Below are 23,388 nucleotides of genomic sequence, written 5' to 3'. Positions count from 1 at the left end.
ATACGCAATTTAACGCAGCGTACGCAAATACTGCATTTAAACAGTTGCGTAATTCAAAAGTGAAAGTAAAATGTGCACGTCTGCATGCACATTTATAAGCCCCTCCCACGCGCCGATTAACCGGTGGGAAAATTCTGTCACCGCGGCAACCCTACCGGGAGCGGTGGATTTTTGCAAAACAAATAACAGGCTATAAGTAGAGCTAGAAGCGCTTTTTTTCTTAAATGGTCTAATTTATGTTGTTCTATCGTAGCATAGTGTTGGTTTCAGTGAATATGATCAAAAAATATTATCAAAAAAGTTGCCGACTGCAGCTTTAAAAGGTCATGTTCTTCCTGATCCCATTTTTCAAACTTTAGTGTGTATCGTTGCTGTTAGTGCATAAATAATACCTGCAAAATGATAAAGCTCAAAGTTCACTGCCAGGCAATATATTTTCTTTAACAGAAGTCCCCTTTCAAAGCCTACAGTGAACGGCCCAGCATTGAGTTAAAAATAACCCATAAGTGAAAGACCCGATGATGAGTAAATAAGGAATTTTTCAATTTTGGATACCCTTTAAAGTATGCATGAATATAAGTGAAGTGACAGGAGGTAGTACAGCACATTTACATTTAGTAGACGCTTTTATCCGAAGTGACTTACTAAGATTTGGAAAAAATAATAGCGATAGGGAGGCCATAGTACAAAAAACATATTTTGAATTTGTGCCCCTCGGAGAAGCAGTCACAAGCCGCCACTGATGTCAAGTATATGTGGAAGAGATGGGTTTTTAATTGTTTTTTGAATATGGCAAGATATGTGGCTGACCGGACTGCAATAGGAATCCACCAGCAGGTGATAGTAAGTGATGTATGCAGACCCTCACCTCAAAAAACGGAAATCTCTACAAATCTGACCACTGGATCAGATCGGGTGATCACTGCATGTTTACACCAAGTCTACCCAGAGATTTCTGGGTTACCCAGAGATTGTAGTTAGCTAGACAAGGTTAATGTGTCCCACAAAATGTTATTCACATCCTGCTGTTGTAAAGACTTTGCATCAGTTTTTGTGTTGTGAGAGGTTGTCACATCTCCAATGGTACTGCTCGTTGAATACCCTAACACAATGTGGCAACATACAGTTGCTATAACAATTAGGTCGACACATGGCATCAAGCTATGAGGTAATCCAATAAGATTAAAGGAGGTGTTCTGTCAAAAGTTCTGTAACCAGCATGCAAGAAAAACAGAGTAACACAATTATTTAATCGAAACAAAAACAATGTATTCATGTAATGCTTTTGTGCAATGTTACATTGTTAGTAATTTTACATGAAAAAAACACAGAAACTGGGAAAACTAATGACTAAATAAACTATTCTAAATGTACTACTACTCCTAAGATGCATTGCTTTGTTGTTTTAAATATAAATGTGTTTAAAAACCTTGTTGCAATGCATTCTGGGACATATGAGACGCTGCCTTAGTTTACACAGAGCAAGGCATCTTAAAGGGATAGTTCACCCAAAAATGAAAATTCTGTCATCATTTACACACCTGTATGCATTTCTTTGTTCTGATTAACACAAAGGAAAATGTTTGTAATCAAACCGTTCGTGGGCCCCATTCACTTCCATAGTATTCTGTTTACCTGCTAGTGAATGGAGCTCTCGAACAGATTGGTTACAAACATTCCTCAAAATATCTTCCTTCGTGGTTATCAGAAAAAAAAATGATACAGGTTTGTAACAATCATGACAGAATTTTCATTTTTGGGTGAACGGTCCTACCTTTTGGAACAGCCTTTACCTCAAGAGCGCCTTTAACTGTCTAGGTAGCTTAGTATGGAGATGCACACAAAGGCACACACGAGACACAATAGGATATTTGTGTTTTGCCTTTTCTCAGACACTTTCAACCCACACACCATGAAAGAATACAATTGGCCGCCCACCATCAACACACAAACACGCAGACACACACATTGAAAGCTGAGCTTTAACCATCACCTCCATCTGTAACCACTAGATCACTTACAACTAATTAGCCGCCTTTCAAATTCACAGATCCGGAGTAAATATTTATCATGCCTCACAACAATAGATTATTATTTGAGCGCTACTGTATTTTCTGAGCGACAAAAGCGCTTGGCGATGATGAGCATCTACTGAAGAGATTTCACCTTGCATACACACACTCGGCTGCATGATAATACACTATGAAAACAACGCAATCGCTCATCCACCCACCATTAACACAGACGCACATTACAGACACGCACAGGAAAGAAGAACTGTTTTATTTGTTCTGTGAAAGATTTACTGTCGTGGGTATCATGGTGCCAGGCTTATAGGGTTGAGTGGTATGTTAATGCTACTGATATTGTATTGAATGAGATTAAGAAGAGATTTTATTATTCATTAACAAAAAAATTATTATAGTCAGCAAATAATCATAACCTGCAGTTAAAAATAATATTAAATATCTCTAACATTTCCAGCAAGAACATCGAATGCCAAACTGCAGCACAACACCACACTATTAAATCTACAGTTAGACCAATAAGATTTAACAGTGGGTGGTGCTACCACATGCTGATTATTCTAAAAACACACGTTCCTCTGACTCGAACACAGCGGTACAGCTGAACAAACATTTCGGCATACAGCCGGAAAGATCTGCGGATGTGTTTGTGACTATCTCCTCATGACACACCTCTCTGTATGTTTCTGTGCCCTCATTTCTGTATGAAGGAGCTCTTCATAAATCAAGTGTCAATCTCAGCTGTTTGTCTTCGACAAAGGTTTAGTATCTGAATGGTGACTGTGAGCTAAATAGGTGTGTGCGATGAAGATACATTGGGGGTTTTACGTATTGCGGTAGCTCGAATCCCGCAAAGCAGTGATGTCACATCGCCAGTGTATGTGTGTCGCTGTTAAAGCTATAACCGTAGAGCTTAAAGAGTAAAGAGTAAACGAGAGCGAAAGAGAGAGAACAAAAGTTGCAACTGTGACATTAAAAATAAACATTATTAAAATAAAGATGATAAGATTTGAACCTGAACCTCTTGCATACCAAATTAAACCTGTACCACTACACCAGGGTTCCCCAAATCTTACCCCGGAGGACCGGAGCACTAGTTTAGGTCCGACCCTAATCAAACACACCCACCACTTTCTAGTGATCATGAAGACCTTGAATAGCTTGCTCAGGTGTGTTTGATCAGGGTTGGAGCTAAAAGGTGTGTTCGCCTTCATGCGGCACTGCGCAGACCGATCGGCGGCTGACTTGAAGCAGTGCATGCCGGTTAGTTAATTTGTCCTACTTGAGCTGGCACTGAAGGCACGTGACTTTGTCATATGGCTTAACATACCGCGAGAGCGATTCGAGATCAGCCGCCTGAGTCAGCCAGCTGCACGGGCTGTAATGACGACACAGCTGTTTCACGATTGGTCGGATTCACCGCATGACAACAATCAAGTGTGTTTCGTGCTTATTTTCACGCCCTCAGTTCCACGAATGCTTACAGATCTGTATTTTTATAACAGTTAAAGCTCTTTTTATGTAGTCGCGATGTTATATTGTGTCATGTTCATCAAAATAAAATGGATAAAAAACGTAGAACCCACTACATTTGTATTTAAATAATATATGTATGTTGAACTTTATTCTTGTAAAAAACAATGATGTGAGCCTCTTCAGTTCCACTCATGCTCATACACGGACATTCAAAGCAGTATAATTCACATTTTATGTTGTTTACATCTTACAAATCATGTTTACTGCGAATAAGCAAGCAAACGCCATGTGATCAGCCATGCCTGACGTAAATGCAGCAAACTACGGGAACCACAGCCTGCCGATGTCAAACACACCTAAACTCTGCAGTGCTCTGGCCCTCCAGGGTATGATTTGGGGAACCCTGCACTACACCCTATAAAAAATTCTGTTTTTTTTTTTTTTCGACCTAGCATTGGGTCAGAAGGGACAAATCCCAGCAAGCAATTTTGGCTAAAACAAGGCTAAATTTGGGCTATTAGTGAAAGTCTAATAGACGTCTACCATAGCCCAAGAATAGACAATACGTATACATTTACAAAAAAATGAAAGCAAACACCTTGAACACCTGTTGACTTTGCTTAAATGTTGAAATATCATACATCTTCAAGTTATTTTGGCAAAAATGGCATGTAACCAAATTCAAGATTATTTAGGGTAGAAGTGGGTTACTCATAGCCAGACTATATTTGGTCTATAGTTAGCCATCATTTTAACGTCTCGGTTTTTACTTGCTGGGATGCAGCCCTTGAGTTAAATGATTCTCAGTAAATGTTTATATTTGACCCAACAATGGGTAGGTCAAATATGCATAGGTTAAATTACAACCCAGCCGGTTGGTTCGTTCCTTTATGACCTAGTGCTGGGTTGAAAATAACCCAGCCTTTTTTAGCGAGTACAGCATACTGTCATATACTTATAAAAGTGGTTGTAAACTGTTGGTTAAACATTTTTGCTGCCAAGCATTATGGGAGTAGCTGGTATGAGCTCACAAAAATAGATACAGGTAAATTAAGAGTTTGGTTCCAAAACACGATAAACGCCCTTTTTTAAGTTACCCCCAAAATCAGTATTGTATCAGGTCAGTATTAAAAAGTTAATTCTTCATTTTACACCAAATCGATATCCGCCGTGTTATTCTGTCATCTTTTCTCATCTTTTTCACCTTTTTTTCCAATCCGCGACAAACGCCATTCTCCTCCTTCTCTGCAGAATGTAATAAATCCACTTAACGAATTACAGTGCACCATTCCACGCATGGTAAACAATAATGGCGGCCCTTTGAATACACACAGAATCCTAGTTTTCCTCATTTACTTCGTACTTCGTGATCAACAAACAAACAAAAACAAAATAATTATTTGGTGATTTTTTTGTGGCGGGAAGACGTAAGCCGTCAAAATCGAATAATTTAGGTGAAAGGCACTCCGGCGAAGGAAAAATGCCGGCTGTTGCTTGTTCTCACATGACAGCATCAAGCTTCTGTCATGCTAACACATTGACCACAGGGGATCTTATGAAAAACTTTTCATTATTTTACGTATAGTCAACGAAAATCGAGCAGGATCAAAACATATCAGTTTTTATAATAAATCTTTGAAAATGAAATTATGGATTTTAATTTTAATGTTATTATAACCTAAAGCTGCTATGTGAAAGTTTGTGGTAGAAAATAGTGGTTTTCATCTTGTCACTTTCTTGGTATTGAAGACACATTTTTACCCAAATAATTCAAAATGGATTTATTGCGTTTAGGAACCAAACTCTTCAAATATTCTGTATACTGTAAATAACTATAAATATTCATTTATTCATATCAACTGTACAATGTTTCATTTATGATTAAATGTGTCAAAAGCTGTAAACACATTTGTGAATTCCCTACAGTAGCTTAAACAAAATGTGTTCATTTCATTATAAATTATTATAAATTCATGTTTCTCAGAAATCATTCCCTGAGGAGATTTTGCATCTATGTGTTTGTGTCCCTCTGCTGTAAAAAAAAAAAAAAAACACTGAGTGATTTGTATTGAGCAGTAATAGAGAAAATTGTTCTTCTTACACGTTAAACTCACGGCTCGCTGGCTCGCTGCAGATCAATAAAGTCATTTTACTGTAGGCGACATCAGACAGCGAGACTGATTTATGCTTTCCATGACAAATCATTCAATCTAGAGCCAATAAATTTCGCTCATACCAATTGCCCATAATTAGGCAATATAATTACAAATAAGTATGTCTGTAGAATATGCATCAATTTTACATTATAATTTAGAAGATGGATTACTAAGTAGGTTTAGGAAATAAATACACTTTTAATGGATTAAAAGTATACTGTTAGACTTGGAGAAAATACCCTTTAATAGTGGTTGAAAAATCAATAATAAGGCCAAAGATATACAGCAGGTCAAAAGTGGACATTTACGATCTATACTATTATGCAGAATAGTAAAGATCAGAAAATGCAGAATTATGAATAGAAATCTCAACTAAAAACTATCTTACACTTCATCTTAAAAGTAGCCTCACATCTGTGTTCTCTGGTTGTACATATTCAGGTTAAATTGGATGAACATACTTCTTTAAATATCAGTATGAATAGAACTAAATTAAAAACCTACAGACAAATATTTTTGTTTTTGCTTTTATCTGTATTGTTTTTACTAAATAAAAAACTGCTTTACAACATTGTAAAATTATGAAAAGAGCTATAAAAATAAACTTGAATTGCACAAAAAATGCTGGGTTTGTTCAGCTCATGGTTGGGTAAAATATGGACCAACCCAACCGTTGTTTTAAGTAAAGCTTGAAAATGTCCACATTTGACACAACCATGGGTTGAAACAACCCCGATATTTGGGTTGAAACAACCCAGCAAAGCTTAACTTGAACCCAACAGTTGTGTTTGTCTATGTTTTACCTAATCACGGGTTGAAACAACACAAATATTTGGGTTGAAACAACGCAACATATGTTAATTTAAACCTTAAGTTGGGTTTGGCCATATTTTACCCAATCATGAATTGAAACAACCCAGATATTTGGGTAGAAACAACCCAGCATAGGTTAACTTGAACCCAACAGTTGGGCTTGGTCATGTTTTACCCAACCATGGGTTAAAACAACCCAGGTATTTAGGTAGAAACAACCCAGCATAGGTTAACTTGAACCCAACAGTTGGGTTTGGTCATGTTTTACTCAACCATGGGTTGAAACAACCCCACATAGTTTAACTTGAACCCAACAGTTCTGTTTGTTCATATTTTACCCAACCATGGGTTAAAACAACCCAGATATTTAGGTAGAAACAACCCAGCATAGGTTAACTTGAACCCAACAGTTGGGTTTGGTCATGTTTTACTCAACCATGGGTTGAAACAACCCCACATAGGTTAACTTGAACCCAACAGTTGTGTTTATGTTTTCACCAACCATGGGTTGAAACAACTCAGATATTTAGGTTGAACAACCCAGCATAGGTTAACTTGAACCCAACAGTTGGGTTGCTCCATGTTTTACCTAACCATGGGTGAAACAACCCAGACATTTGGGTTGAAAAAGCCCAGCATAGGTAAACCTAACCACAACGGTTTGGTTTGTCCATATTTTACCCAACTATGGGTTAAAACAACCCAGCATAGGTTAACATGAACCAAATGGTTGTGTTTGTCCATGTTCCCTACTAAAAATCCAGCTAAGACCAGCATAAGCTGGTTAGCTGGTTTAAGGTGGCACTAGCTGTCTTACGCTGGTCCTCCCAGCCTGACAAAGCTGGTCATGCTGGTGGGTAGGCTGGTCTTCCAGCCGGACCAGCTAAGTCCAGCTACACCAGCTTAAAAAGTGACCAAAACACAGCTAGACCAGCTTGCTACACCAGCAAAACCAGCTAAAACCAAGCTTATGCTGGTCTTAGCTGGATTTTTCAGAAGGGTTTTACCCAATCATGAGTTGAAACAACCCAGATCTTTAGGTAGAAACAACCCAGCATAGGTTAACTTAAACCCAACAGTTGGGTTTGGCCATATTTTACCATGGGTTGAAACAACCCAGCATTTTCTGAACTGAATATTCTCAAATTTCAGTAGTTATACATCCAGGGTTACTACGAAAACCATATTAAAGGATATTCAATGTAGGCCAAGCACCTGTTGACCATTTTGTCTTCACTATAAAATCCATCCATCCTACTACATACATAAATCCCAAAGGAAACACACTTCTTGTTCCACATAAGGTACGCTTGAAGGATCATCAGCACAAGCATGTTAACTGCAATCCGTGATTGTTCAAGTAATTAAATTACAGCTATTCATCCAGATTATTACTATTATTTGCTGGTTATGTAACACAGGGCTGTGCGCTCGTATCTGTCATCAGTGAGAGAAGACTGTGACGAAGATCACGTGGCATCAGACCTGATCGTGAACAGAAGTGTCCGAAAATAAAAGGTTAATCTGATCCACAATGCAGTCTGAGAATCTAAAACGGCAGCGTGAACGTTTCAGTACACCTCAGCTGCATGAGTGTAAGGTGCATACAGTATGTGGGTGTTCGAGTGTTGACGTTATCTGTGTGAATGATGGGGTTCATAACTTCTAACCTGCTTTCCTTATCTGATGAATCATCATCCTCCACCAGGTTCTCAGAGACCCTCTGAGCAATTACACTATGCACGGAAAACACTGCACACCAAGATCAGCTGTAGCCTTCCATTTGTGTGTGTGTGCATGTTTTATGTAAAAGTACCACGGTATTATTGCGATTTTGTTGTACTATTGTACTATGGTAGCGACCAGGATGGTATAAACCTCACATCTGTGTAAAACATGTATACATTTTATATATTCTATATCTCCACAACTTAAATTCTCACTTCATCTTCTGCCACAGTGGAAAAGAAGCTCTTAAACAAAAGTGACAAGTTCACGTCATCCCTTGAGGCACATTTTCTTCTCCCATTTTCTCCTGGTATCTCTTTTTCCCCGAGGCTAAAACGCAAGGCAGAAATATCAGCTCATCTGTGCTCATTTACGCGTGTCTTATTTTGCAATGTGCTGACCAAGGACGTTGTCTTCCAGAGCCCTGAGCTACAGAGGTGTGTGGGAGACTTTATATGAGTGATAAAACTCATACATAGCACATAAACCCTGATAGAGAGCAGACTCCTCTTATCTAACCCCCTATACAATTTCTATTCAAAGTCGGACAGCGGTGGTTTGACTTCAACATTATTCACTCCAGGGTCTCATTCAGGCTAGAGATTTCCTGTGGTTCTCCCGCTGCAGGGATCACGGTGTTATTGGTTTTCACACTTAACATTTAAAGTATCTGACTTTAAAAAGTCAAGCGGTTGTGCAAATGAATTAAAAATGCGTCTGTTTTGTCAGGGTTGCATGCTACACAGAAGCGCTCTTTGGTATGGTCCACAAGGGGTTTTACAGTACAGCTTATTCACTTTTCTTTTGATACTGAATGTGTAAATTCATGTCCCTCTCTTTTTCCCTAGCTCCATTCTCCCCACCCGGCTCTGAAAATCAAGTCAAATTCGATGCGTATGGTGACGGCATGGGATGCTACAATATCTTCAACTACCAGCGTGTGCCAGGCAGCGACAAGTATGCTTATATCAAGGTAGGAGAGTGGGCGGAGAGTCTTTCCCTTAACGAGGCCATGATTGGCTGGCCGAGGGGAGCAGACGTCCCCACCTCTCAATGCAGTGACCCATGCGCTCCAAACGAAATGAAGAAGATGCAGGCAGGAGAATACTGCTGCTGGATCTGCACCCCGTGCGAGACGTACGAATACCTGCCGGACGAATTCACCTGCATGCCCTGCGCGCCTGGCCAGTGGCCCCGCCCTGACCTAACCGGATGCTACGACCTGCCAGAGGATTACATCATGTGGGAGGATGCTTGGGCCATCGGGCCCACCTCTATTGCATGCGTGGGCTTCATTTGCACCTTAATGGTCTTTGTCGTTTTTATTCGCCACAATGACACGCCACTAGTCAAAGCATCTGGTCGTGAGCTGTGCTACATCTTGCTCCTCGGTGTCTTCATGTCCTACACTATGACTTTCATATTCATTGCCAAACCGTCGCCGGTTGTGTGCACGCTACGCCGGTTAGGCCTTGGTACCTCGTTCGCAGTGTGCTACTCTGCCCTGCTTACGAAGACCAATCGCATTGCTCGGATCTTTAGTGGGGTAAAAGAGGGCGGGGCTCAGCGGCCGCGATTCATCAGTCCCAGCTCACAGGTTTTCATTTGTTTGTCACTGATCTCAGTGCAGTTGTTGCTGGTCTCCATTTGGCTCCTGATAGAGGTGCCAGGCACGCGCCGTTTTACCACGCCGGAGAAACGTCAGACTGTCATATTGAAATGTAACGTACGGGACTCTAGCATGCTGCTGTCGCTGACCTACGATGTAGTTCTGGTGGTGCTCTGCACCATTTACGCCTTTAAGACCCGCAAGTGTCCGGAGAACTTCAATGAGGCGAAGTTCATCGGCTTTACCATGTATACTACCTGCATCATCTGGCTGGCCTTTCTGCCCATCTTCTACGTTACCTCCAGCGATTACAGGGTAAGTTTCTTATTATCTGATGCATGCATGCACCAAAAACTGGATATATTGTATTGTGGTTCAATCAAACCATTGCATTGATTGCACAAGCATTTTTTGTGATTGACGATTTTCTAAATAAAATCCTTCAGATAATGTAAAGAACATTATGTGAAAATATAACCTTGATATCTTTAAAGGGGACATATCATGAAAATGTGATTTTCTTCTAAACTAAAATCTATACTATCTTACACTTCATCTTACAAGTAGCCCCATATCTGTGTACTCTGGTTGTACATATTCTGGTTAAATTGGATAAACATACTTCCTTTAATATCAATATTAATATAACTAAATTTAATATTTTTGTTTTTGAATATGTCTGTATTGTATTTACTAAATAAAAAGGTAAAAATGATGAAAAGAGCTATAGAAATAAACTTGAAATGCACAAAAAATGCTGGGTTTGTTCAGCCCATGGTTGGGTAAAATATGGACCAACCCAACCGTTGTTTTAAGTAAAGCTAGGAAATGTCCACATTTGACACAACCATGGGTTAAAACAACCCAGATGTTTGGAATGAAACAAACCAACATAGCTTAACGCCAACTTAACAGTTGAGTTTGTCCATATTTTACCCAACGATGGGTTAAAACAACCCAGATATTTGGGTTGAAACAAACCAACATACAGTAGCTTAACCTAAACCTAACAGTTGGGTTTGTTCATATTTTACCCAACCATGGGTTAAAACAACCCCGATATTTGGGTTAAAACAAACCAACATAGCTTAACTTAAACCTAACGGTTGGGTTTGTCTATATTTTCGCAACCATGGGTTAAAACAACCCAGATGTTTGGGTTGAAACAAACCAACATAGCTTAACTTTAACCTAACTGTTGGGTTTGTTCATATTTTACCCAACCATGGGTTAAAACAACCCGATATTTGGGTTGAAACAACCCAGCACAGGTTAACTTAAACCCAAATGTTGGGTTTGTCCGTCTTTTACCCAACCATGGGTTAAACAACCCAGATATTTGAGTTGAAACAAACCAGCATAGGTATGCTTAAACCAAAATGTTTTGTTTGTCCATAATTTACCCAGCCATGGGTTAAAAAATCCAGATATTTGGTTTGAAACAACTCAGCACATGTTAGTTTAAACCCAAATGTTGGGTTTGTCCATGTTTTACCCAACCATGGTTTAAACAACTCAGATATTTGGGTTGAAACAACTCAGCACAGGTTAACTTAAACCCAAATGTTGGGTTTGTCCATGTTTTACCAAACCATGGGTTTAAAAACCCAGATTTTTGTGATAAGGTTTTCTAAATACAATCATCCTACATCCTGTAAAAAAATTAACCTTGATATCTTTAAAGGGGACATATCATGAAAATCTGAGTTTCTTCATTTGGGTCCCCAGTGCATCCATCAACCTAGAAAATGTGAAAAAGATCAACCCACCTAACTTAGTTTTGATAAACAATTCTCTGCAAGCATGTGAAAAATACGTCATTGAAATCTGTCTCCCCTTGTGATGTCAGAAGGGGATCTTATTATAATAATACAACCCCTTAATCTGCATTATCCAACCAAACCACTGCCATTTTGTGCAGAGAGAGAGAAAAGAAAATAATTGAGTTTTATTTTTGACAAACCACCAACATTGTGATCAGTTTTTGCATTTCATCATCTCATTTGCATGTTAAAGGACACACCCAAAAACAGCACATTTTTGCCCACGCCTACAAAGTGGCAATTTTAACATGCTATAATAACTAATCCATTTGATATTTTGAGCTAAAACTTCACATATGTACTTCTAGGGACACCAAAGATTTATTTGACATCTTTAAAAAAAATCATAATATGACCCCTTTAAAATATTGACTAAGTAAGGTCATATCAAAGATTGCAATGCTGCGAAATCAAACTTGGATTATAAGACTTTAACCTGAATTTCACAGATAGGGTCACAAGTACAAAAACCTGAAAAAAAAACTCCTTGCCTGGCTTGCACAACAGCGAAACACCTGCTGTTCAGATAGCAGTTACATGTGCTGTATTAGAAAACACCCAAAGCAAGCAGAACTGTCAGATAACAATCTGTTGAGGAATTTAAGTCTACAGCAAACGGACAACTTCTCAATAGCTTATTGATGCAACAAATATATCAAACTGAGTGATTCATTGTGACAGTACCCAAGCGCCTCTATAACAGCGCGTGTCATTCACTAGACCAAGTGAATTCAATGGGAAGAGCCTGGTCTGATGTTATCAAAACAACACTGGCACTATGAAGAGAGGTGCAGGGATTGGACTGCGGACATCCACAAAAATGCAGAGGAATTCTTGCAGATATAAAGGTCTTACTAGACCACAGTCAATGAAGTGAGAAGAGAGGCTCGCTGCTCATGAGATTCAGGCCCTTAGAGACCACTCACACAAAACGCTGATGCCGGTGATACAAACAAAGAGCTTTGTAAATTGCACACGCTGATTGTATTGCGGAAAATCGGAGCTGATTAGAAACGGATCGGACTAATAGGACGGCTTATCAGTCAGCTTATTTTTAGCAGGATGTAAACGCACACGCGCGGGTAACTTATTTAAACCTGCTGATAAGTGGTAATGAGACAAAGCGAAACGGATCGTGCTCGTGATTATCAGAGAGTTCATTTAGTTTCCTGTGAAATTGTTTCTTAAGTGGAACAGTGTTGTGTTGTTAACAAAGGTTTAGATTCCCCCGGGTTAAGAAAATCAGCTCAGTTCAAACTATATTCCCGTTCCAATGCTCGGGCACACAGCGGCTTCCGTTGCGGAAGGGTTGGTGGCGGACCGCAGGGGGAACATTTCAAACTGGAGGGAGGAAAATGATGTTGCTAATGGGAGATGTTCAACTAATGCCTAATCAAATGGTATTTACACAGCACTGTGTTAAATGTCACTGTTATTATACCCTCGCGTTCCACCTCTCCATTAGCATGAGAGCTTCTGGAGAGCTCCCGCTAATAGCTTCTGATTATCAGAATGAATGGGAGTCACCATAGAGACAATTGAAGGGGTTAGTAGAGAAAAATGAATCTTTTTTCTCTCATAGGTTCAAACCACAACCATGTGCATATCTGTCAGTCTGAGTGGATTTGTGGTGCTGGGCTGCATGTTTGCTCCTAAAGTCCACATCATCATGTTCCAGCCGCAGAAGAACGTCACCAGTCATCGACTAAACCTGAACCGACTCAGCGTGAGCGGGCCGACCACCAGTTATGCATCACAAGGTAAGAACAAATAAATAGTCTTATATATATATATATATATATATATATATATATATATATATATATATATATATTATATATATATATATATATATATATATATATATATATATATATATATACACATTCTTTTTTGTTGTTTTTAATAGGCTCAGACAAAACCACATATTGCTTAAAGGGATAGTTCGGCCAAAAATGATATAAAACCCATGATTTACTCACCCCCAAGCTGTCCGAGTTGCATATGTCCATCGTTTTTCAGACAAACACATTTTCAGATATTTTAGAAAATGTTTTAGATCTTTCAGTTGATTCAATGTAATGTTACGGGGTCCACCCATAGTCCACGACCTTCAAGTCCAAAAAAAGTGCGTCCATCCTTTACAAATTAAATCCAAACGGCTCCAGGATGATAAACAAAGGTCTTCTGAGGGTAATCCGCGCGGTGTTGTAGAAATATCCATGTTTAAAATTTTATTAACGAAAATAAATACCTTCCGGTAGCGCCGCCATCTTAGTCACGTCTGCATTCAGAAGACCTTTGTTTATCATCCTGGAGCCGTTTGGATTTAATTTGTGAAGGATGGACACACTTTTTTTGGACTTGAAGGTCGTGGACTATGGGTGGACCCCGTAACATTACATTTAATCAACTGAAAGATCTAAAACATTTTCTAAAATATCCGAAAATGTGTTTGTCTGAAAAACGATGGACATATGCAACTCGGACAGCTTGGGTGTGAGAAAATTATGGCTTTAATATCATTTTTGGCCGAACTATCCCTTTAAACTTGATTGGAAAGTAACAAATCCCTTAAAGGGATAGTTCACCCAAAAATGAGAATTCTGTCATTTGTACTCTTATTTTGTTATTGAAAAACTATAATAGCAGAGATGGAGAAAACCCACTAGCCCACCGCAATGCGTCTCCTAAACGCATTTTCGTTCAGAACACGTGAACTAGCTGAAACGGACAAGGAGATCAATGAGTACATAACCATAGTTGCAACACGCATTTGGAAAAGCGAGGCGCTAGAGAGCACTATTTGTTTGAATCCAAAATACAATTTTACCACTAGATGGGGGAAAACCTACTTACTGCCCCTTTAATACCACTCAGTGTTGTTACATTCTTAAAAATAAAACGCTTTATGATGCCATTGAAGAATCATTTGGCTGATGTGGACGTTAAAATAACCCAGACAAGTCTTTGTAAATTTAGTCAGATAACCTACTTGGCCCAAAAGTTGAGTTAACAAGAAAAAAAACTTTTTACGGTGTATCTAATAAGTAACATGACAGAGAATATGAAAAAGTAAAGATAGAAAACACATACAGGAAAGGAATGAGAGGATGAGAAAAGAGAAATAAATGGTACCTTTTTTAAAGTTTGTGGTGTCTGTAATTGAATTCGCAAACTGTAACCAAAATTTATGTTCAGTGAACAGCAGTTCCCTATTTTTATCGCGTACCCCTTTAAAAAAGTAGATAAAAATTTTATTTATTCAGCAGATAGTTTTGTCCCAAGCAACTTGCAAATAAGAAAAACACATGCAATTTAAGATAGGAGGCAACAGCACTAGTAGATAAATTGTGTTTAGAGTTTCTGTTGAAAAACTAAAGCGTTTCTCTAAGTTTATCACTACGTTGACTTGAAAACAACAAAATGAAAACAAATGAAAACAAAACATAAGTTTATGTTTTTTAAGGTTTGTACTGTTCAACATTTTGAAACTACTAAAGTTGTTACAATAGTAATGAAAAGCCATTTTGCCTATATGGTTCCATAAAGCCACATTTCCAAACCTGTTTCTGGAGGCACATCAAGGGGGCGTTGTATGTTTTCAATTGATTTCAAAGGAAGCACGGCACTTTTCAAAAACAGCAGCAGCTGACGCGTTTCTTTTTTCACGTTCAGCACTGAGCACCCAGAATTGAAAAATGTTCAACGTTGGGTGAAATGTCATCTCGTAAACGTCACTTTTCACTCAGCCATCCAATCCCTGTGGAGAAGAGGCGTCAAATACCACAAAAACCATTGTACAATGACTGATAAAGAAAACAGAAAGTGCTTAGCTGAAGAAACGCTGGCATGTGCCCAAAGTTGGCATAGCCCTGGCCTTTTTTTAGCTGCGATTAAACCATAAACTTATCAATGCATTGTCCCTGACGTCGTCCATAGGTTTGTGAAGAGCATTTTTGAAGCCCAAAGTAGGTGGAGCCTGCGGTCGCCATCTTGGCACCGCATCACTTCTAAATAACCAAAAATCAGCAGAGACAGGATGTGGGCGGACCTAAGGTGACTGGTTGCTGAAACCACACCCAACTAGCTTGACGGGAGTGACAGCAGCGGCAATTCTCCCGTCACTCAAGCGGTCACGCCGTTAATTTTGCAGACTTTAAAGCTTAATACAATTTAAACAGAAGAGTTACAAAAAATTCACTCCCTCACAGTTGTCATGAACAGTGTTGGAGAAAGTTACTTTTAAAAGTAATGCATTACAATATTAAAGGAACAGTATGTAAGAAATTTTTATCAATTAATCATAAAATGGCCCTGATATGTCATTAGACATTAAGAAATCATTTTCATTTCAAATACTTATATCACTCACAACAGTGGTCTGGCCAGGATATTGTCATTTAAAAAGTGGAGTTGCAGCCCTCAACTGATGTTTATGTTGTCATTTTGTGTATTGGCCACCAGTTGAGTGACTGCAGTACCAGTTTGAGCCACAAGTTTTGTGATTGCAATACCAGTTTTGGCCACAATCCTACATACTGTTCCTTTAAGTTAATAATTATGCTTACATTACTTTTTAGTTACTTTTGCATTACTTTTCTTGGCTGAGGCTTGATCTCTTTCAGTCCTTGCAAGTGTATTTTATGACTGAAAAGTTCTGCATTCAGAAATTGCATATTTCATCACAAAAATGTCGAGCTCTGGCCTGCCATCTCGGTTTCTGTAACTCTGTACATTTAAAAAGTAATGCGTTACGTTACTCGTTACTTCAGAAAAGTAATATTATTACGAATTTACGAATTTTTATTAACATCAGACTCCCTTTTGGGGCCAGTCGATAAATTGCAGTTTAAGTCACTTCCGGATTGGCTTTACAACCACTTGGTTTAAACGCTTTGGTGTACACGCCCCAACAGTGCACATTTTGGATGCCTCCCACATCTGACCCCATTATTTTCCCATCTTGGAGTCTCTACTATGAATTAATGAGTGGAAATGTGCGGTGTTAGTCTGCCTCCAGGAACAGTGTTGGGAAACAATGCCATAAAGAGTTCTTTAAACATCCATAAAAAGATTCACCTTAGTAAATAACGGTTCTGTAAACTTCAAAGCGTAACTAAACCCCTGGTCAGAGCCTGACTCCACCCACTGCAATATTTGAAAAATGCAAGAAAAGTGGGAAGATCCCAACGGAGATAGAGGGGACGAACTAAGTGTGTGGTGAGATCGTAACAAGGGCGTGGTGAGCTTGAACCTGCTTACGTCACGAGTTATTTGTTGGACCCAACATCCAATAGGAAAATTCAACTGCAGTAGCCACCATTCAACCTGAAGAGGGCAGCACTCAGACGTTTTTACACCATATATTGTAGTATTGAAACACTTTATATCCAAATGTCAAAAAAATTACTAAAATCAATGAACAGCACTAATAAAGCATCATTCTTACAGATCATTAACTAAAAAAAGTTGGTTTAGGGTTTAGTTACTCTTTAAAAGGATATAATAGAAATGCTTGGCATCACTGCAAATGTCAATTTTTGGGGGTGTAGGGTTCAGATTTTCTTCTAATTCTCTTTCTCTTGCCCTCTCTCTCTCCTCTCAAGCATCTGCAAGCGCCCACTACGTTCCAACGGTGTGCAACGGCCGAGAGATCGTCGACTCCACCACTTCCTCTCTGTGACCCCGCCCCATCCTTAAAAAAAAAACTCCTGCTCCATAGCGACTGTTAGCCAATCAGCACACATTGTGCTCCGTCCAAGAACTAGGTCTGCCTACAGTGTGTAGAAAGTGTGTATTATGATTATTATTAAATTATTTTTAGGGCTCGTTGTAAATATTAACTGACATTGTTGTAGAGAAACAAAAGAACAACAAAAAAAATCTTTTTAGAGGGATTTTGGAAGCTTTTGTTTGATAGATTTATTATGTATGTTGTAAATGATGTGATGATGTAAAAGTTTTTACAGTAATGGGCCACAGTAGTGACTGACAGACCGGCTCCGCCTGCAATACCGGACACAGTTTGTGGTCGTTTTCTTTTGTAGGCCTCATTGTTATAACCTAAACTGTATGTATTTTTATGTTGTATATTTTGTACAGAATCTAACCGACGGTTTTAACAGCACAAGTTGACTGTGTTAGAGTTTCCTGCAGAAAGCGAGCGCTCGCTCTTAAAGTCACGTTGGCTCATCGCAGGCATTGGTTGATAATTACAACATCATTAAAGTAAATCATAACATCTAAACGCATGTTACATTAACTGCATCTGTTGAAGCATTGCGTAACATTTGAAAAGACAAGCCTTCTGTGAACGAAATTTTTGCAGATACCCGCATCATTTCGATGTAAGAGAGAAAATACTAAGTCACGTGATTACTGACGTGTGCAATGCTTTGTGATGCAGTGAATGTAAAATGTACTCTGTTGTTCGATATCGGCTTGTCGTGCCTTATCATTTGTCCTGTAGTTTTAATACCAGAGGTTCTTCAGAGCGGGTGGGGACCGAGCCATTTTCTAAAGATGTCTTTTTTACATTTCAGAAGTTTTATACATTTAAATGTTTTTGTGTTGATTTGTTTGGAAGAGAAAGATGCTTGAGCTGGTGACAGGGAGCTAATCGTATAAGTTTTTAGCTTGGGGCCATCGGGGGCTCCAGGGGAATATCACGACACCCAATGCAAGTGTCTAACTGTATCATGCCATCACCAATTCTTGGCCTGTCATAGAGACATAGCAAACAAACACGTAACCTAGAAATGCTAAAACTATCAACATTCATAATTCATCAGCAGTCACTCGCATGTCAGCAAACAGCATCAGCAGGTGAATGTGCGCATGGGAACAGCAAAAACATGTCGGTGAGGGGAAAAATAACAGCCAAACAAGGACAGATTTCGTCTTCCAATGGGATCAAGATGACACAGAACTTGCTTAAGGCAAAACACACACACACGCGCACATACACAGACTTAGACTTCATTTGTTCTGGCTATAGGGCACAGTTCTGCTATAAACAAAAACAAGCGCATGCAGGCAAACTCACAAATTAGATCCCCCCCTTTCAATCTCTCATTACTCTAAATGTGCTTTAAACATCATGCAGCTTTCAGAAAAATTTGTCCAATTAAATTTGCTGACTATGAAACAGGTGAGATAAAACCCTTAAACGTACACTATAGGAGAAATCAGAGGCATATTTGGAGACCAGACAAGTCAGCAAACCATCAACTAGCAGTGCCCTAGAAATAATCCAGGTCACCTTAGCAACTGCATAGCAACACCTTAGTAACCATCCATAGATATATACACTAGATGTCGCCTTGGGGTTCTAAGCATGCATCAAAACCGCCGCCATCTTGGAACAGGGGTCTTGTTATAGGAAGTAGCTAGGTAACGCTGCTATCCCAGCCAGTGCTTCGAATTCATGGACGATGCCGGTGCATTATGCCTTAATGCATTATAGTTGGAAAAAGTAGATTTTCATAATAACAATACATACATTTTTTCTGGACTCAATGCTAAATACATGTCTGACTGTTGGAACGAACCAAAAAAAAACTAGAAAAACGCATTCATGGCGATTTATTTCCGTTACACCATTGCCTACGACTTTGCTGATGCAGGGCTCCCCTGTTTCAAGATGGCGACTCTATTTGACGCATTCAGTCCAATGAACTGCCGTAGCCAAGGTGACATCTATTGTACATATCTATGAGTAACCATCCAACATCAATTTGGCATCAAAATGATCCCTGCGTCCAAAATCGCATACTGTGACAGTACATACTGATTTGGATGAAGTACCTACTCATCGACCGTTAAAACAATACGTTCTATATACTGTAGTTCGAATATGGGTAGTGTGAATGAAATTTGGATGTAGTATGATGATGTGCCATGTTGATCAAGTGAGCCGATAACTTGGATGAACAATTATTAAACACGCACAATGTAACCACAAGGAACAAGTGTTTGCCTTATGTATTTACCTTTGAATCGATTTTGACATTTTGAAAATGCCAATGCCTCTCCTTTTTCTTTTTTGGGTAAATCCTCTCCCAGGGGTTTAGGGGATAGTTAAGTATCCACTAAATGCACACTTCATAATCTTGCCGGAAGTAGTACGGGTACGTTTCGCCTACTTTTTTCAATTACTATGAAGGCTGCGATTTCGGACGCAGCGGATGCCCATGATCATCCTAAATTGAAATTGTACCAAAGTAAGTTCTACAAATCCTTACAAAAAGCCTTGTTCCCAAACTGAATCATTAAGAAAGAACAACACGGGAAGATAAAGTCTGAATTTGTAATGAAGACAGTAAATATGTTTGCATATCTGGAGAGAAAAAAACATTTATGTAAAGCAGTCTCCTGGCCCATAAACTTCAGCAGAACGCAGCAACCCTCTGCTTTTGTTACGAGGCTTACGCAACACTCTCCCAAAATCTGCACGCGAGTTGCTAGGGGACCTGGTGTCGGCGATAGCCTCTTTAGGAATGTTTTTGAGAGAAGTCGAAATGTACCGGTTTCATCTGAGTGGCTTACATTGGTTTTAGGAGGGAGGGAAGACTGCAGTCTGCGCAGAAATGAGCCTCTCTCGCCCTTTGTGGGACTCACCCACTGCAGCAATTTCATTCAAGTCACAGTGTGGATAGAGGCTTTTACTGCAAAATCAGCTGGCTGTGTCTAAACCATGCCGCTGCATGGGAAAATTTAAGGACAGAAAACTTTTACAGATTTGTTCATTGTTTGTTGGACTTGTCAGGCAAAGTTCACGCAGAGGCAAAATACGATCACCAGTCTTGTTTGGTTTACTTCGGTTTTTAAAAAGAGAGTAACACATGCAATATGTGACTAAAATGACTACCTTTAATTTTTAGGGGTCACCAACACATTCTGAGAGCCAGTGTGGGTGATATCCTGGTGCACTTTTAAAAATAAAGGTTTTTTACACTGATGCTATTGAAGAACCAATTTTGGCTCCCCAAAGAACCTTAAAAAGTTCAAAGAACCATTTCTTTGTTACATTTTATAGTCTGAAGAACCTTTTAGGGGCCGTGTACACCAAAGCATTTAAACCGAGTGTGCCTCATACCTCTTGAAAAGTGAAGCCGTTGGCTCTTTGATCGGCCCCTGGTGGCTGGCGTTAGTACATAAACCCCACCCTCTCCAAACGATCGGGACTCGACTCTTAATAAAAAAATTATTTACACTTTTAATAAAATTTTCAGAAAGATGGATTTGGTCCTTTAAAGGAGACATATAATGAAAATGTGCCTTTTTTCATCTTAAAGTGCTAATGGGGCGTGTCGTTATGATTGGCGTAGTTGAATTGGGCGGACGAGCGTTTGGGCAGAAGTTTGATACCGCGGCTTCGCCTCTGTCCATGGACAATTACTTCTGCGCATGTCCTGACGTTTTACGTAACATGGCAGTGCCCATGGTTGAACATTTTTGGCTTTAATTCATCACAATGGAAGGAAGCGACGTCGTGCGTCCATCATTTTTTACAGTCCACAATTTAAACACATCTGAAAACGCTAGGCAGACGCCGACTGTATGCTCTTGCCAGTGTTTTGGTATGACGCTTTGTTTATCAGTCATTGTACAATGCGACAGTTGGTTGTTGTAATATTCGTCCTGCCCCTCCTCCACTGTTATTGGACGGCCAAGTGACATTTCAACTGAACAAAACCCACCAAGCTGCTGCCATTTTTGAAAAGCGTGGCACTTCCACTGGAAAGAATTGAAAACATACGCTGGCCACAGGTGTAAACGCTTTGGTGTACACACTCCCTTATGAAACAGAAAGGAGGTCCCTGGTTCAAGCCTTGGTCTTCTGTATGAAGTTTGCATCTTCTTCCTGTTTCAGCATTGGTTTACTCTTGGTACTCTGTTAGGTGAACTGGAGATGCCAAATTTTCCAATTGTCCAGATCAACCTGTACAGTAAATAGATCAACTTGTGTACAGATTAACCAGTTCTCCATATATATAACCATCGATGCGGGAATGGCGTTAAAAAAATGAATACATAACAGCCAAAAATGTTTTTCTACACTCTCAGAAAAAGGAACATTAAGGTACAAAGTTGTCACTGGAGCAGTACCTTCTCAAAAAGTAGCTTAAAAGCTGCATATTGGTTCCTCAAAGTTACACATTGGTACGTAGAGGTACAAAAGTGTACTTTTTGAGAAGGTACCATCCCAGTGACAACATTTGTACCTTTTTTCTAAGTGTTTGGCATTGTGTTGCACCTTCATTTTTAAAAGTGTACAAAGAGAACCTCAAGCATCAGTTAGCGTTGATGACGAATGTACAGTAAGTTAACTTATTAAACTGAGCTAAAGGAGCAATATTCAAATTATTCACTAAACACGACAGGGTTTTAAAACTGTGAAAAGTGTACACACTGAATGATAGGAGTTTCAGTTCTTTGTAACTTTCTGCAGTTTGAATTCATTCCCACTTTCATATGAAGTAGTAATTGCTTCAGTTCTGTGTGTCCATACTGACATTCAATACAGTATACGCTGCTTTTCTACAGTATGTACATGACTATTTAGGAATCACACCTGTGAGTAAATATGATTGTCATTCCCAAACACTGACTGTGATAATAGTTTGGACATCCTCTCCTAGTCTGCCTTTCTGAAATGTTCATTGTGTGCATTAAAGGGATAGTTCACCTGAAAACAAAATTTTGTTATTTACTCATGGTGTTTAATCCCTCCAATGTCTAACTTTGTTGTTTAGAACCCAAACCCAAAATTTGTTTTAGGTTTTCCGATTAATAGGACCCAAAGGTTTTTAATAAATAACTCCACTCGACTTGTGTCACATATTTAAAGTGTCTTGAAGACATTTACTTCTCTCCACTGTAAAAAAAAAGGTTGGTTCAACTTAATAAGCAAGTAAATTGGTTGCCTTAATTTTTTTGTTAATTGAACTTAAAAATATTTGTTAACTCAAAATAAGTCGTGTAAAAATGCTTGTCCACTAATTTTTTAAAAGTACAATTAACGTAAAAGTTTAAGGCAACCAGGTAAATTACTTTTTTGAGTTGAATCAACTAATCTTTTTTACAGTGTACTTTCTTCTTTTAGATATTGCTGTTGTTTCAGTTGTTACAAATAATTTATCTTCCGCCTAAACAACAGTTCAGAAAATGTGCACTGAAAAAGTGGCACAGGTCAAGACTTTCATCAAATAATGGACTACATTTTAGTTTGTTTTTACTATACCCTTTGCATCAGGGCACTTAAAGCATTCAAGTGGAGTTATTAAAGGGCCACTCCACTTTTTTTGAAAATAGTCTCATTTTCCAGCTCCCCTAGAGTTAAACATCTGATTTTTACCTTTTTGGAATCCATTCAGCTGATCTTTGGGTCTTGCGGTAGCACTTTTAGCGTAGCTTAGCATAATCCATTGAATCCGATTAGACCATTAGCGTCACACACAAAAAATAACTAAAGAGTTTCGATATTTTTCCTATTTAAAACTTGACTCTTCTGTAGTTACATCATGTACCAAAATTGAAAGAAAATTAAAAGTTGTGATTTTCTAGGCCGACATGTCTAGGAACTATACTCTCATTCTGGTGTAATAATCAAGGACTTTGCTGCTGTAACATGGCTGCAGGAGGCGCAATGATATACGCAGTGCCCGAAAATAGTCCCCTGCTATTAAAAGTTACCAAGGGGACTATTTTCGGGCGCTGTTTAATAATATTGCGCCCGCAACTTTTTCTTT

At 39.0% G+C, this 23,388-nt stretch overlaps 1 protein-coding gene across 2 annotated transcripts in view; it reads left to right on the top strand.

The window, feature by feature from the left end:
* grm3 (glutamate receptor, metabotropic 3) overlaps positions 1-22,496 on the top strand; it is a 46,971-nt gene extending 24,475 nt beyond the window's left edge. For both annotated transcript variants that reach the window (XM_065283545.1, XM_065283546.1), the window contains 3 exons: positions 9,049-10,124; positions 13,215-13,392; positions 17,242-22,496. In XM_065283545.1, coding sequence (XP_065139617.1) covers positions 9,049-10,124; positions 13,215-13,392; positions 17,242-17,318 — 1,331 coding nt within the window. In that variant the 3' untranslated portion in view covers positions 17,319-22,496. The remainder of the gene's footprint in view (positions 1-9,048; positions 10,125-13,214; positions 13,393-17,241) is intronic.
* Positions 22,497-23,388: the final 892 nt, after the last annotated feature.

The sequence above is a fragment of the Paramisgurnus dabryanus genome, chromosome 9 (genome assembly GCF_030506205.2).
Source record: "Paramisgurnus dabryanus chromosome 9, PD_genome_1.1, whole genome shotgun sequence".
NCBI classification, from domain to species: domain Eukaryota; kingdom Metazoa; phylum Chordata; class Actinopteri; order Cypriniformes; family Cobitidae; genus Paramisgurnus; species Paramisgurnus dabryanus.
Note: the sequence above shows the minus strand (reverse complement) of the source record. Positions and strands in the feature narration are given on the sequence as shown.